This window comes from Pipistrellus hanaki (genome assembly GCF_964339955.1).
Source record: "Pipistrellus hanaki genome assembly, chromosome: 14".
Classification (NCBI taxonomy): domain Eukaryota; kingdom Metazoa; phylum Chordata; class Mammalia; order Chiroptera; family Vespertilionidae; genus Pipistrellus; species Pipistrellus hanaki.
This window is the reverse complement of record NC_140516.1, coordinates 40,065,075-40,078,645: the sequence shown is the minus strand read 5'-3', so window position 1 is coordinate 40,078,645 and position 13,571 is coordinate 40,065,075. Positions and strand designations below refer to the sequence as shown.

The 13,571-nt window shown below is 42.9% G+C and overlaps 1 protein-coding gene across 1 annotated transcript in view; it reads right to left on the bottom strand.

Annotated features, from left to right (window-relative positions):
* Nucleotides 1–13,480, bottom strand: part of PDCD11 (programmed cell death 11) — a 35,391-nt gene extending 21,911 nt beyond the window's left edge. Inside the window, exons 1-13 of the mRNA XM_084903826.1 lie at nucleotides 13,373–13,480; nucleotides 11,727–11,839; nucleotides 10,524–10,655; nucleotides 9,386–9,553; nucleotides 8,666–8,827; nucleotides 7,562–7,685; nucleotides 6,899–7,080; nucleotides 5,718–5,825; nucleotides 4,431–4,637; nucleotides 2,525–2,649; nucleotides 2,289–2,349; nucleotides 1,570–1,716; nucleotides 249–500 (exon numbers count right to left, since the gene is read on the bottom strand). Of these exons, the coding sequence (XP_084759952.1) occupies nucleotides 249–500; nucleotides 1,570–1,716; nucleotides 2,289–2,349; nucleotides 2,525–2,649; nucleotides 4,431–4,637; nucleotides 5,718–5,825; nucleotides 6,899–7,080; nucleotides 7,562–7,685; nucleotides 8,666–8,827; nucleotides 9,386–9,553; nucleotides 10,524–10,655; nucleotides 11,727–11,828 (1,770 nt within the window). The 5' untranslated portion in view covers nucleotides 11,829–11,839; nucleotides 13,373–13,480. The remainder of the gene's footprint in view (nucleotides 1–248; nucleotides 501–1,569; nucleotides 1,717–2,288; nucleotides 2,350–2,524; nucleotides 2,650–4,430; nucleotides 4,638–5,717; nucleotides 5,826–6,898; nucleotides 7,081–7,561; nucleotides 7,686–8,665; nucleotides 8,828–9,385; nucleotides 9,554–10,523; nucleotides 10,656–11,726; nucleotides 11,840–13,372) is intronic.
* Between the last annotated feature and the right edge of the window lie 91 nt (nucleotides 13,481–13,571).

Sequence of the window (13,571 nt, the reverse complement as noted above, 5' to 3'; positions counted from 1 at the left end):
CCAGACAGACCCAGGTTCACTGGTTTTATGGCACTGCCCCCTGGTGGCCCATTCATTTGCCAGCATCCAATGAAGGCCCTTGAGGGTTTCTCTCTGTTCTGTTCCCATCTCCTACACCAAGCTGGCTCAGGCCCACTGCCCCAAATGCTCTTTTCCTCATCCCTTAAAAAATAGTTTTCCATGCTACTCCTTTAAATCTGTGTGCATGGGGTCACCAAGCGTAGGGGCCCGCCGGGGAAGAGTATTACCTGGCCAGCGTAAAAGACCTTCTCTGGGTCAGGGACATACTCAGCACTGAGCTCGTGCTTGGGGACCAGTCCCTGCACATCATTGTAGAACTTCACAATGCAGCCGTAGTCCTTGACCCTGAGGATGAAGCCATGTGTCTGCAGACCAGGCTTAATGTTGTCATAGCAGGTAATGGCAGGTAGTTTGGACTCAACCAGGGTTTTCTTCAGGGTCATCATCAGCTTCTTGGCTTCAGGGTCACAAAGCAAAACCTAGGGAAAGGATACTGGTTGTCGTCAAGTTACCAATTACCAAGAGAGCTGGTCTCTGCAGCCCCCTGAACCCAAAGGCCATGGTCATCCCTAAGAACCTACTTTCTCTCTCCCTATGAGAATAATCTCAGCTGCAGACCCTCCCTGCTTCCTGTTATTGACTATCTAAGGAGTAATCATCTCTATTTCAAATGTACTTCCTCCGACCCGCTCCCTCCTGGAACTGTAGCAACACTCATCATCTCACTGCACCGTCAGAGTCCCGTGTCAGTTACTTCTACCTGCCTTAGCTACTTCCTAGACCCCTAGCATCTTGTCTGATGGAATGACTGAACCAATTTACCATCTCAATACTACTATATATTAGCTATAAACTAAGACTGAGAGTCCAACCATCTCTCATCCTTCAGAAAATCATCTCCTTAAGGGCAGAGAAATTCCTCCACTTCTAAGCCTCCTGACCCCACAACTATAAAACATTGTGCCAATGGGTATCACTTGTGGAGGTCACAAATTTGTCATCTTGTTGACTCAATGGTAATGAAATAACATGAAAACAAGAGAACACTGTAATGAAATAAATGAAAACTATGAAAAGTACTGTGTACGATCACATTTAATCTTTTTTAACTTTGTGAAGCTTCTCTTGAGATTCAAGCCTTTGAAATAAACCACTCCGTTTTGGCACTTCTGTGCCTGACACAGCCCTGGTCCCTCCTCAACCTTCCAAATCCTACCATCCTTTCTAATTCAAGCCCCACCTCTGCTATAAAACATTACACAGAGCTAAATTTGAAATAATGTATTTCATGTGACTAGAACAGCAACTGGCACAAAATACGTATTATATGGTAGCTGCTAATGCTATCTTCAATGATTCTTGCTGTCCCAGCCCACCCTTACCTCCCCTTTCTGAAGTATAATCACAGAATATAAAGCCAGTTTTCCCTCCAATGACAAGCACAACACTACAGACGTTACATGGTCATTTTGGGGAAACTCCATCGGAAAAGCATTGTTCTCTTCCCGTATGGCCAAAACCCCAACAGACACGCATCAGAAGGCTCACCCGGCATGAGACTTCATCCCCAATGTGGTACTTCTTCTCTGGATTCTTCATCGGGATGTCGGCCAGGTGCATGGGAGGTACCAAGCCCCTGATTTGCTCACTCACCTTCACCAACATCCCATATGGCTTTATGGTCAGCACTGTGCCCTAGGGAGAAACAGGATGCCATAATGCCTCACGAATGATCTTTCCTCCACCTCTTACAACAAAGCATGTCACACATCTCACAAAGACCAGGTTCCTGAGTTAACTGGGCCTCTCTCTCTCTTTCTCTCTCTTTTTCTCTCTTTCTCTCCTTCTTCCTTCCCCTCTAAAATCAGTACAAGTATATTTTTTAAAAAGTGGACACAATTAAAACATAAAAAAAGGGGAGCTGCTCTATTAGGGCTAAATGCAACAGGAGCGGCAACGGGAACTGGCTTCTTACTCATATCCCGGGTAACTCCATTATCACAGAACTAACTTTTGACCGGGTCTAATAAAACACTGTTAAATTCCAGGGTTTTGACCTACCGCTTCTGTAGTTGGGTGGCATTAGTAAGACTTTACCTTGAAATAAATTACAAGTTATCCAAGGGAAGAAAAAGAAATTCCAATTAGCAGGCAGAAGCAAGGAACGTGACTTTAAATGTGTTCACATGAGGGCAAATAGCTGATAGTTAACCTGTGAAAAAACACTGTCTGAAGCTGGAGGAATATCTATATGCTTGAGGTCTTACCTTTACCAATGCCCCGGGTTTGATGTCATGATATCCAAGGAACTGAGCTTCAATAACAGACCTAGAACAAAAGGAAAACACAATATTAAATAAACTAGGACAGAGGTTACCTGAAACTCAGGGCTACGAAAATCATGCGGGCAACAACAAACCTTCACCAAGCAAGGCCAGGAGAAAATGTGAATGCACAGAACACACCTCTACCCTGCCCCGCCCCCCGTGCCGATGACACTTACGTCCGCAGAGAGAGCAAAGCCAGTTCATCCATTTGGCTGTAGTTGATGATTCTACACTTATGAGTGTTTCCTGGCTTGAAGGCTTCAGGTTTGAAGGCTTTCTTAGAATCAGAGAGATGGTTGAGCTACAAAATATCAAGTGATTAAGGACAAGTCAGAGACAATAGATCTGAGGCAACCAGACATTAAAACATACCAAAATGACCACACATTTATCACCTATCATATAAAAATAGTACTCTGGCCCCAGCTGGTTTGGCTCAGTGGATAGAGCGTTGGCCTGCAGACTAAAGGGTCTCAGGTTGGATTCCAGTCAAGGGTACATGCCTGGGTTGTGGACTCAATTCCCCAGTGAGGGGCATAGAGAAGGCAGCTGATCAATAATTCTCTCTCATGATGTTTCTGTTTCTCTCTTCCTTTCCCTTTCTCTCTTGAGTTAAAACAAAACAAACAAACAAACAACAATAACCATAAAATAGTACTCTCGTCACCTGTTAAAATAATTCCTCTAACTGAAAAGCTGTTCTTTATCCTTGCAGAGTATCCAGGTCAGAGGATCATGGGTAAGTTACAGCTCCCAGGCTAGGCCTATTTGTATAAACTAAAGCTTTATTGGAACACAGCCATGCCCATTCATGTACATAGTGTCTATGGCTGCTTCCAGGCTATAACAGAGTTGAGTAGTTAGGACAGAGACTATATAGACCACAAGTCTAAAGTATTTACTATCTGGACCTTTAAGAAAAACTTTGCCAAGCTCTGGTGTAGATACTAATTCATTCTTATACCTACCATCCTCTAGGTATCAAATATGTCAAAGTGATTCTAAAGCACATATATATATAAAATCCTAAGCGACTGAACGAACGGTCGACTGGTCACTATAACACACTGACCACCAGGGGGCAGATGCTCAACACAAGAACTAACCCCTAGTGGTCAGTGCACTCCCACAGTGGGAGTATCACTCAGCTGACAGACAGGCACCAGATGCAGAGCTCACAGCTGGCCACCGCAACCTGGAGACCGCAGCAGAGCGGCAGTGAGCCTACTGAGCAGCAGTGGCAGGAGCAATGGGGCCAAGATGAGCGGGAGTGGCAGATGGCAATGGAATGCCGGTTTCAGCCCAATCCCTGCAGGCCACGTTGAGGGACCATATCAGTGCACAAATCCATGCACCAGACCTCTAGTCCTATATAATTAAGAGGCAATATGCAAATTGACCATCACTCCAACACACAAGATGGCTGCTCCCATGTAGTTAAAGATGCCCGCCAAAAGATGGCTGGCAGGGGAGGGCAGTTGTGGGCAATCAGGCCAGTAGGGGAGGGCAGTTTGGGGAGACAAGGCCTGCAGGGGAGGGCAGTTGTGGGGCACCAGGCCAGCAGGGGAGGGCAATTAAGGGTGACCAGGCCGGCAGGGGAGTACAGTTAGGAGTGAGCAGGCCAGCAGGGGAGCAGTTAGGTGTCGATTAGGCTGGTAGGGGAGTGTTTGGGGGTGATCAGGCTGGCAGGCAGAAGCGGTTAGGGGTAGTCAGGCAGACAGGCAGGTGAGTGGTTGGGAGCCAGCAGTCCTGGATTGTGATAGGGATGACCAACTGCCCGTTTAGGCCTGATCAGGATTGGGCCTAAACGGGCAGTAGGATATTCCTCAGGGGGTTCCAGATTGGAGAGGGTGCAGGCTGGGCTGAGGGACACACACACCCATGCTCAAATTTTGTGCACTGGGCCTCTAGTTCTAATATAACAAACAGGCATTGCTCGGTCCCTATGCATAGTTTGATACACTTGGGGATATTAAAAAAATAGGAAATTAATACCAAGGGAAGAAGGAAACAGAAGAGGACCTTTGTGTCCCAACAGTCCTTCCAGTGATAAGATCCTGATGAAACAAAAGGATGGCATACCCGAGCATAGGCCAGAGACCCATCCTTCAGTGTGAAAGTGGCCCCGGCATTGCTGAAAAAGCCCTGGACAGGAACGTCATCCAGGACAGCTCCGAGGTGCTGACAAGACAGCTGGGTGAGTGGGCGCCCAGGCTGCAGGAAGATGGGGCGCAAGCTCAGCCGCACAGCTCTGGTCCGAGGATGGACACAGAGGACGCAGGCCCTCACCTAGATAAGGGAAAGGACATGATGAACAGGAGGAAGTACACAGGAGATAAGGTCCCTGCAGCACTTTCAGAGCTCAAGACTCTATGTGCTGACCAGGCCATGGATATAAGAACTAAAATTGGCTTGTGCATCAAACAGCATGCAGGAAATTCAAACCAAAGGTCCCAGAGGAACTATATCCAACTACATCATGGCTCACTCAAGGCCATACACCAGGGTCCCCTCAACACCATGAGGCCAATCATGTACATTCGTCCGAAACCCTGGGCAGGTGTCACTATAGCAGGGGCTCGTCTAAAAAACGTCTATTTGAAACAGCCTGATGTGATCACATGGTTTTAGCAGGCAAAATGCCTCGACTCTCTACACAAATATGAGTATAGGGAGAAAAAAATTACTAGGAATAAGTTCACCAAAATGTTAACATTATCACTAGGTGGTGGAGAAGTCTATTTAAAAAGATATTTCTATAGCATCCATTTGCATGGATAAAAACAAAAAATAAATCACTTTAGAATTTAAAAAATTCTGAATAATATCTATTGGAATTTTCTTCTCAAAAATCTATGATCATTGTAGAAAATTTGAATCTTTAGATAAGGGTAGAAAAATCACCCAGAGTTCACCACTACTAAGACCTGATTGCATAATCTTTCAGTATTTTAACCAAGTTAAAAAATTTTTCAAAATTGGATCTTATACTCTAAGCAATTTTTAAAATACATTTTTCTATTTAAATATCTTGTTCTCCCCTATTAAACACTCCCCTGAAACACTTTAAATTATAAAAGCAAAAGATTCACTTCCCAAAAAACCCCCATTCAAACCATATATGGAGAAATATAAAATAAAAACTAAAGGTTGCCGTCTCCTCCACAAGCTTCTCCTCTAATCTCAGTCCCCAGAGATGACCACTGGGAGTGTCTTGTAATCTTTCCAAATACTTTCTATTCACCTCACCTCCTCTCTGCACACCTGTACACACCCAGTGCTAGAACCCGCCCCAAACCTAACTATAATATTGGATAGCCAATTGGAATACAACTGGAATCAAGAAAAGATAGATGTCACATTACTTACTGCTTGATTTGAGAAGTATGTTCCAGCTTTCTTGGGCTCTAAATGCATAAAATCAACCAGGCCAGTGAAGAATGAGAGGAAGTTTAACGTAAGACCAAGTGGAGTCACCTAGCAGTAAACAAAAAATGTTATGAAAAATCACATTTTCCAGGATAACTCTATGTCTCACCTCCCCCAGCTAACCCTTATCAATGCTTCTTCCTATTACTCTAAGTGGCAAGATAACTCCTGGCACTGGCTGTTTCTTCATTCAGTAAGCTCAATCTTCCCACCCTCAGGATTTCCCAATGGGATGGAGGACACTTTGCACAAAGATCCTCAGGGAATGGCCAGCTTGACAACTCAGACAAATTGTTGCTAACTTGGAGATTTGCCCAGAGTAAGAAAGTAAAACTCAAATGCTTGCAAAATTCTAAATACTGTACAAATGTGGATATTGAAGACATCCAATCCCTCTTCCCCACCCAGCTATCAGGCAGTCAGGCTTATTCCCTCTCTATCTTTTTATTATTAAGTTGTAAGTATCCTAATTCTTTATCAGATCTAAAGAATTTGAAAACATGGAAATTTGTAGTGAGAGAGAAGTAACTATAAGGTGTATGAAGAAACCGTGATAGGTCTGAAGAGAATTTAGCAAATGACAGAAACAAAGCTGATTATCAACTCCAGGAAAAAATCGGTTCAACAAATAGCCATAATACATTGCCTAGTTCAACAGTAAACATTTACACAGTCATAACAAACACTGAATAATGATTTAACCAAACTTTTATTATATCTCTATTCGGAAGTTGGGGCAGGAGAAAGGAAAATTAAGAGACAAAACTTCATCTACCTTGAGAAGAAGTTAAAACTCACTGCCTACACTGATAAACCAAGAGATACCAACAGAAGCTTATTACTTAGAAATATGGAGGCAAATTTCAAGAGAAGCTAAAATAGTTAAAGATGGGTTTAGAAAGAATGAGATACTTCATTTTAAGTCTTTTAATATCATTTGACCTTTTTAATCTGCACACTTATTATCATGTCAACATGTGGCATTGGCTACATCACCAGAGTGTAATAACCGTATATGATCAGTGGCTACCCTACTGAATAGCACAATTTTAGATTGTGTGCATTTACTATTTTAATAAAAGTTATATTTTACAAAGTAGTAGCGACAATAAATGGCTTACCTTCTGTACCTGGGCTTTGACCACCAGTCCAGGTAGCAAGTTATTAAGGGTCCAGTTTTGCTCCTCAGTAGCAATGGCAGTAGAAACTTCTGAATGACCAATAGACAGACTAACAACTCCTCCATTGCCTTTCACCTCTTCAATGACGCAGTTCAGGTACTGACCCACCTTCAGCTTAGCACCTGTAAGCCCAGCCCCAGGCCCCAGAAGGAAATTTATGAGAAGGACCTTTAACTTGGGTCCAAGCAATACCCGAAATAATCCGTGGCCTGCTTGCCCAGCTACAATCTAATAGTCCCCATATTCCCAATCTCAACGGGACCAGCTATAAGAAGAGAGTGAAGTGAACCTAATTGGTATGGAAATTGATCACAAAAATATGAAAATTTCCAAAAGGCAGTAGAGTGCTGGTTGAGGCCTTGGGAGTCCCAAAATTCAGTGGAATCTTCAGATCTTAAAAGTGGCCCATCAGATCTTAGTGAAACCTTGCCACTCCCTGGCCCTTCACACATATTCCCTTCTCTGTTGCTAAGATTAACCACCGATGTTAGCAAAGCCTTCAGGGTCACCATTCTGTCATTTACTCACCAAAGTGGCATTAAATAGTATAATCCCCACATATCCCGCTCACTACCATGCACTGGCCCCTCTTCTTCCCCTTACCTTTGTTCTTCTGTCTGATATACTCCTGGGCCTTCTGCAGTGGCAGGAAAGCTCTGGCCCCAGCAACACCAATGTCCACTAGGTAGCCGTGGTCTTCTAGACTAGACACAGTGCCTGTGAGCAACTGGAGGAAGAGAAAGCATGACCAAAAGTTCAAAAGTCAAAGGTAATGGGACACACAGCAAACATCCACTACAATATGCCTATGTTTCCATCAATCTCCACACTTTATCCCATATTCCCAACACTCTTTTAACTTTAAACCTCATCCTATGGAGGACAGAAGAGGGAAAGATACCAACTTTAATTCTCCTGAGCTGAAAGGACTTTACAGTTTCCAGACAGTGAGGAGTGCTATACACAGCTGAATAATGGAATGAGAGAGAGAAGACTCTTCCCTGGAAAATTTTCAAAAGACAGGAGACATAGGCCAGCAAGGTCACTCCCAGCGCTATTAACAATGAGATACAGAACTCCCATTCTAGCTGTCACCTTATCCTTTCTAACCACCTCCAAGATGACAAAAAAAAAAAAAAACCCCTCACCAACCTCCTTTATATTTCATGGGAAACAATGTAGCATTCAAATCTGGCTCTGACACTTACTATCTGATATTTGGCAAGTCACTTAAACCTTTCTCATTCCATTTTCTCAAATGTATAACAGGGACACCTATATGCCTCGCAGGGTTCCTATGAGAATTTCTTCATATAAAGTGTCTAAAACTTCACCTGTCATATAGCAAGCTCTCAACACTTGTCAATTTCCTGAAACTTCTACCCAATGTTCAAGGCCTGAATCAAACTCCACTGCTTCTAACCAAACATTACAAGGTCATACAATTGCCTTCTTCTTAACTACAATAGTACTTAAGAGGCTTTATTTTTGCTACCAGCAAATCTTTGACTTGCTTTCCCTTTCTCCCCCTCCAAGGTAAGGCCATGAGGTTCAGGTCTTCAATTTCCAAAACACTCTGGGGACCTTACTCCTTGTGTGTAACAGTTAAGCTGAAAGTAAAAGGTGGTCTAGACACTCCCTAGGAGACAAGGCAGGGCAGAGAGGAGGCACGTCGCCAGCTCCTCTTCCCTGACCCCAGATACGTACCATGCCAGGCTTCAGGGCCTCTGCACTCAGCACTTTGTTGACATTTTGGGGGTTCAGAGATAGCTTGACACTCTTTTTGCCTTTCTCTGTGATGCCCAGACTGCTCACCACACATCTCACTAGCATCCCAGGAGAGAACAGTTCTGGCAAGCTGGCCAGGTCCTGCATAATACAAAATGAGAAAGCCCTGGTACATATTCTTTCCCTGAACCAAGAATCCAGTGCCCAGCCCAGTGATTTCTTATCCTCAGACCCCAAGGAAACCAAAAAGGGATAAAGACAGTCACCACTTGCTCACAAAAGGAATACGGGTCTGTGGCCAAGTCACAGTGGTGAATTTCAGCACAAAACCTCCAAATATCTTGTCAAAATGACTGGTCAAAAGAGTTGTCTACAAAGATCAAAGGGATAATGGCCAGAGGGGAGGAGAGTGAAAGAGGGGTAAAAATGGTGAAGGGGAATATAGTCAATAGTATTGTGATAAGTTTGCACAGATGATTTTTAGAATTAGTGGGGTAATAACACTGTAAGCTACAAAAATGTCAAATCACCTGAAACCAATATACCTGAAACCACTATAACTATTATAATACTGTACACCAACTACCCTTAATTAAAAATTTCCTATTATAAACTGTCATGGCACCTTGTACCTTTTCTTCTTAGCCCTCAACGAAGTTGTAATCTTGCATTTATTTGTGTATCACTCATTTCTCTTACCTTTAGAGGTTCTTCTTGCTCCAGCTGCTCATTCAGTTTTTTTGTGTAAGCGTCACTGATTTCAGTTACTTGCACAAAGCCCTGGAGGCCATTGGGGAGACTAATCACCAGTTCCAGTTCATTTACCTCTTTCACACAACCCAAAATCCGCATCCCCTCACACAGGGACTAGAAGAGAAAAAGCAGAATCAGTACAATGAGGAAGAGAACAATGAATGGGGATGTTAGAGGCCGGTCTGGTTTCTAGTCTTAACTCTAACATACAAAAGCTACTAGAGGTACGTAAGTGTATTATGTCAATGCACTCAATTAAACATCGGACTGAGCACCATAAAAGATCTAAGTTATACAACAATGTTAACAGTACTAGGGTGCTAGAGGGCACTTTCACCTTTTTTAACTTTATTTCAACCCACCCAACCTCTCCTGACAGGCAACAAAATGAAGGAAGCAGGCCAGGGGGGATAATAGCTTTCTAGAATGTGCCAACCAGGTCTAAACCACCACTCGGCTCCATGTGATTACCGACATGAGGGAATGCAAGTTTGTGTTGTCATCACCTCCAAATTTTTACAAGAAGCCAGAAATCAGATTTTTATGTGAAGTTTTTTAGGCTTCTAACATTGGCACCATGATTAAACAATTTTCAAAAAAATTTTACAGGACAAACAAAATACTTCTGGTAAGCTGAATCTGACTCTTTCCCTTCGGAATCATTTTTTATGACAACTAGCATATATGTCAGTCACCTAAAAATTTAAGGAACATAAGACCACTTCACTTCTTTGAGATAGTTTCCCTATCTATGAAATGAAAGAATAGAATCAGAATGATTGCTAAATTTATGGCCAGTTCTAACCTACAAACCTATGAAAAAATAAGTCCCATGAGGCTATCAGCAGATGAGCTAAAAAGAAAACAATCAAACAGACAATACATGATACCAGGCATTAATTAATAATAGAAAGAAATGATGTTCAATTCTGGGCACAAACTGCAAGAATCTCTATAAACACAAGTCATATATACACATATGTATATTTATGAATTAAAGAAAAAAGGAAGCAAGAGTGAAGGACATATACAAACTTAAGCAACCCAGGTACTTAGTTTAAAATAAAACCAAACTTTAACAAACCTCAATACTAAGGATTTCAAACTTCTCTTTTATAGACTTGCTGCTTTCTCTCTTTTCAATTTTCAACTTTTTTGTTTTTGCTGGTCCTTTCTGGCTTTTTTTCCTTTTGATGGATTCCTCTTCAGTAGAAATCTAAAGGTGAAAAAAGGCCCCAAAGAATAAAAAGAAGCAATCCCGGCCTTTCCCTCCAATTTCAGGTCATCTGTCATCTTACTCTGTTATTGCTCCACTCCACCCCAATCCTAAATATTTCTTTAATTCCTACTTCAATCCAAAATTTTACATTTTGTTCCCAATGCTCCCCTTGTCCAAAATCTGCCTTTCATGTTTCCCGTGTTCTTCTTCCCTTGACTTAGGATAGACAGTGGGTCCCCCAAAATAAGAAGCAAATGGGAACAGTGCATGAATGGAAAGTGGAGTCACGAAGACCAAGTTAAACTCCCAATTCCACCATAACAAGCTGTGTGGTTTCAGCTCAATTATATAACCGCTCAGCCTGAGTTCCTCATCATAGAATAATGATCTCTATTTCATAGAATGATCTCTCTCATAGTATCTTTGGGAAGATTATATAAAATAAACATAAAGCCATACAATTAAATGTTAGTTCCCTTCCCTCCAGCATTTAGAGCATGGATTACTGTAGGTCAGTGTTTCCCAAAGTGTGGTACGTGTACCCCCAGGGGTACAGGAAGTTTGGTGGGGGTACGTGTTGCACCGGAGTTTGGTGGGGATATGCACTGCACCGTGCTTAGCTGTGCCTAATTCTACGTTCTCATGAGTACGAGGGGTACTCAGCATTACGAAAATTATAGCAGGGGTACACATATGTCAAAAGTTTGGGAAACACTGCGGTGAAGACTATGAATTCTAATGCAAATGCTGACCTTTATACCAGTACGTGGCTGCAAGGGCCCCACTAAGAAATACAATGATCAAATCCTCTCCCTCCATCCTTTATCAACACCACACAAAGTTCCTAAGAATAAGGAACAAGACCACTGCAAACTCAAATACTAACTGCCATGCTTCAAAAGATACAGTCTTGTGGTGGTACAGACTCTCCAACATGTTCAATTTACAAATACAGATTTCAAAAAGAAACAAATCTGAAAAATAACACAATTCTCAAACAGGGCTCATTCTTTACAAAAACACTACAGAGAAGGTGTTCAGTGACTCTCAACAAGCGTTATCACTTACATCGAATAAGTTGTCTTGTTCAACTGACTGCTGCAACGCTGTCTCTGATTTCTGGGTCTTCCTTGTACCCCCACGGGGGAAGCTTTCTTCCATGGTTGCCATGTTTGGGTCTCCTGAAACAATGCAAAGAGTTACCAGGAGATATAACCTGTTAAGATTACATCAATGGGCAGGAAATAAGGCTTCAAGCACCCTGTGCTAGACAGCATTCAGGACCAAGAAATAGATGGTTTGATGCCAGGCCCCAGGTAATATACAATTCATCTTTCCAAAGATCTCTCCTTCTAAAATAAAAAATCCAGCCAAAACCAGTTTGGTTCAGTGGATAGAGCGTCAGCCTGCGGACTGAAGGGTCCAGGGTTCGATTCCGGTCAAGGGCATGTATTATACCAGTAGGGGGTGTGCAGGAGGCAGCTGATCGATGATTCTCTCTCATCGATGTTCTAACTCTCTATCCCTCTTTCTCTTCCTCTCTATAAAAAAATCAATAAAATATATTTTAAAAAATCCACACATTTTTTCCCCAAGGAAATTATAGATTCAATGTATCATTAAGCAGCTACAGTTAAGTCAGAAATACACAAATATATAACCCCCTACCTTCAAAGAACATCAACACTTTTAAGAAGATAAAATATGCAAACAATTTAAAATATAAATCAGATTACAAAAAAAAAAATATATATATATATATATATATATATATATATATATATATATATATATATATCATCAAAGTGGTAGGAAGTGGTGAGGCATCAGTAAAGGAGGCAAGCATCCTAAAGAAGTGCTTTTGAGCTACATGTTAAAGAGGAACGGGAGTTTGACAGGTGGAAAGGGAAAAGCAGAAGGAATGTGAGAAAAAGCATGAAAACAGAAAGTCAATTATTTCACTGACCACCAGATATTTATCAAACAACTGTTTCAAAAAGCCTGCTGTTCCCTTTCAATGAAGGATTGTTCAACAGGGCTGATAAAGCATAATAACTGCAGTTAAATTTTAAAAGACAGATTAGGCTTTTCATGGAAGATTTTGAATTAGATATGAGTAGTTAGAATAACTGCTAAAGTTAGAATAAACAGAACAGTTTGAATGGGGAAGGGGGGGGGGGGAAATACACTGCAGACTACAGATTGAATAGGAAGACAAAACTGAGGGAGGGTTGGGAGGACTCAACGGAGACACCGTGAGAACCAGAACGATGTCTAAGTGAGAACGGGAGATCGAAGGGATTGGGAAGATCGAAGGTTCCACTAGGGAATAAGAATCTAGGAAGGCTTGCGATAGTAGCTGCGGTGACGACCGAGAGGGAGCCGAGGATCAGGAAAGGATGTTGTGTTTCCTAGACATAGGAAAGTGCAGTCTAGACTGCGGAGAACTTGACCCATCATCTCATTTCTGTCAAGGAGGGGAAACTAGAGCTTCAAAGAGAGAGGCCATCGGGTGGCAAAGAAGGGGCGTAAGGAATACTTCCCGGGGACAGAGCGTGATGTCACAGAGGCCATTCGAGCTCCTGAGCCCGGCTGGGGTGGTAGGATCACTCATCCGGCACCGCGGGGTGCATGGCGGGCACCCGGGGGCCTTGCCCTGGGGCAGCCCTGGGAGCCACCAGGTTTCCTCCCCTGTAGCCTTTGCCCTCACTCACCAGCCTCGGACGCCAGCCAGCCAGCCAGCCTCAACTTCGGAGGCCCGCCACTGTGGTCACACGTGCGGAGACCCGGGACTGCCCGAGCACCGGCAGCGCTTCCGGAAGTGTGGGCGGGCTCAACGCCCTACTTCCGTTACTGTGAAGGGTCCTGGCAACTGTGAAGGGGGAGGAGACTTAGAGACCGGAAGCGGAAAAC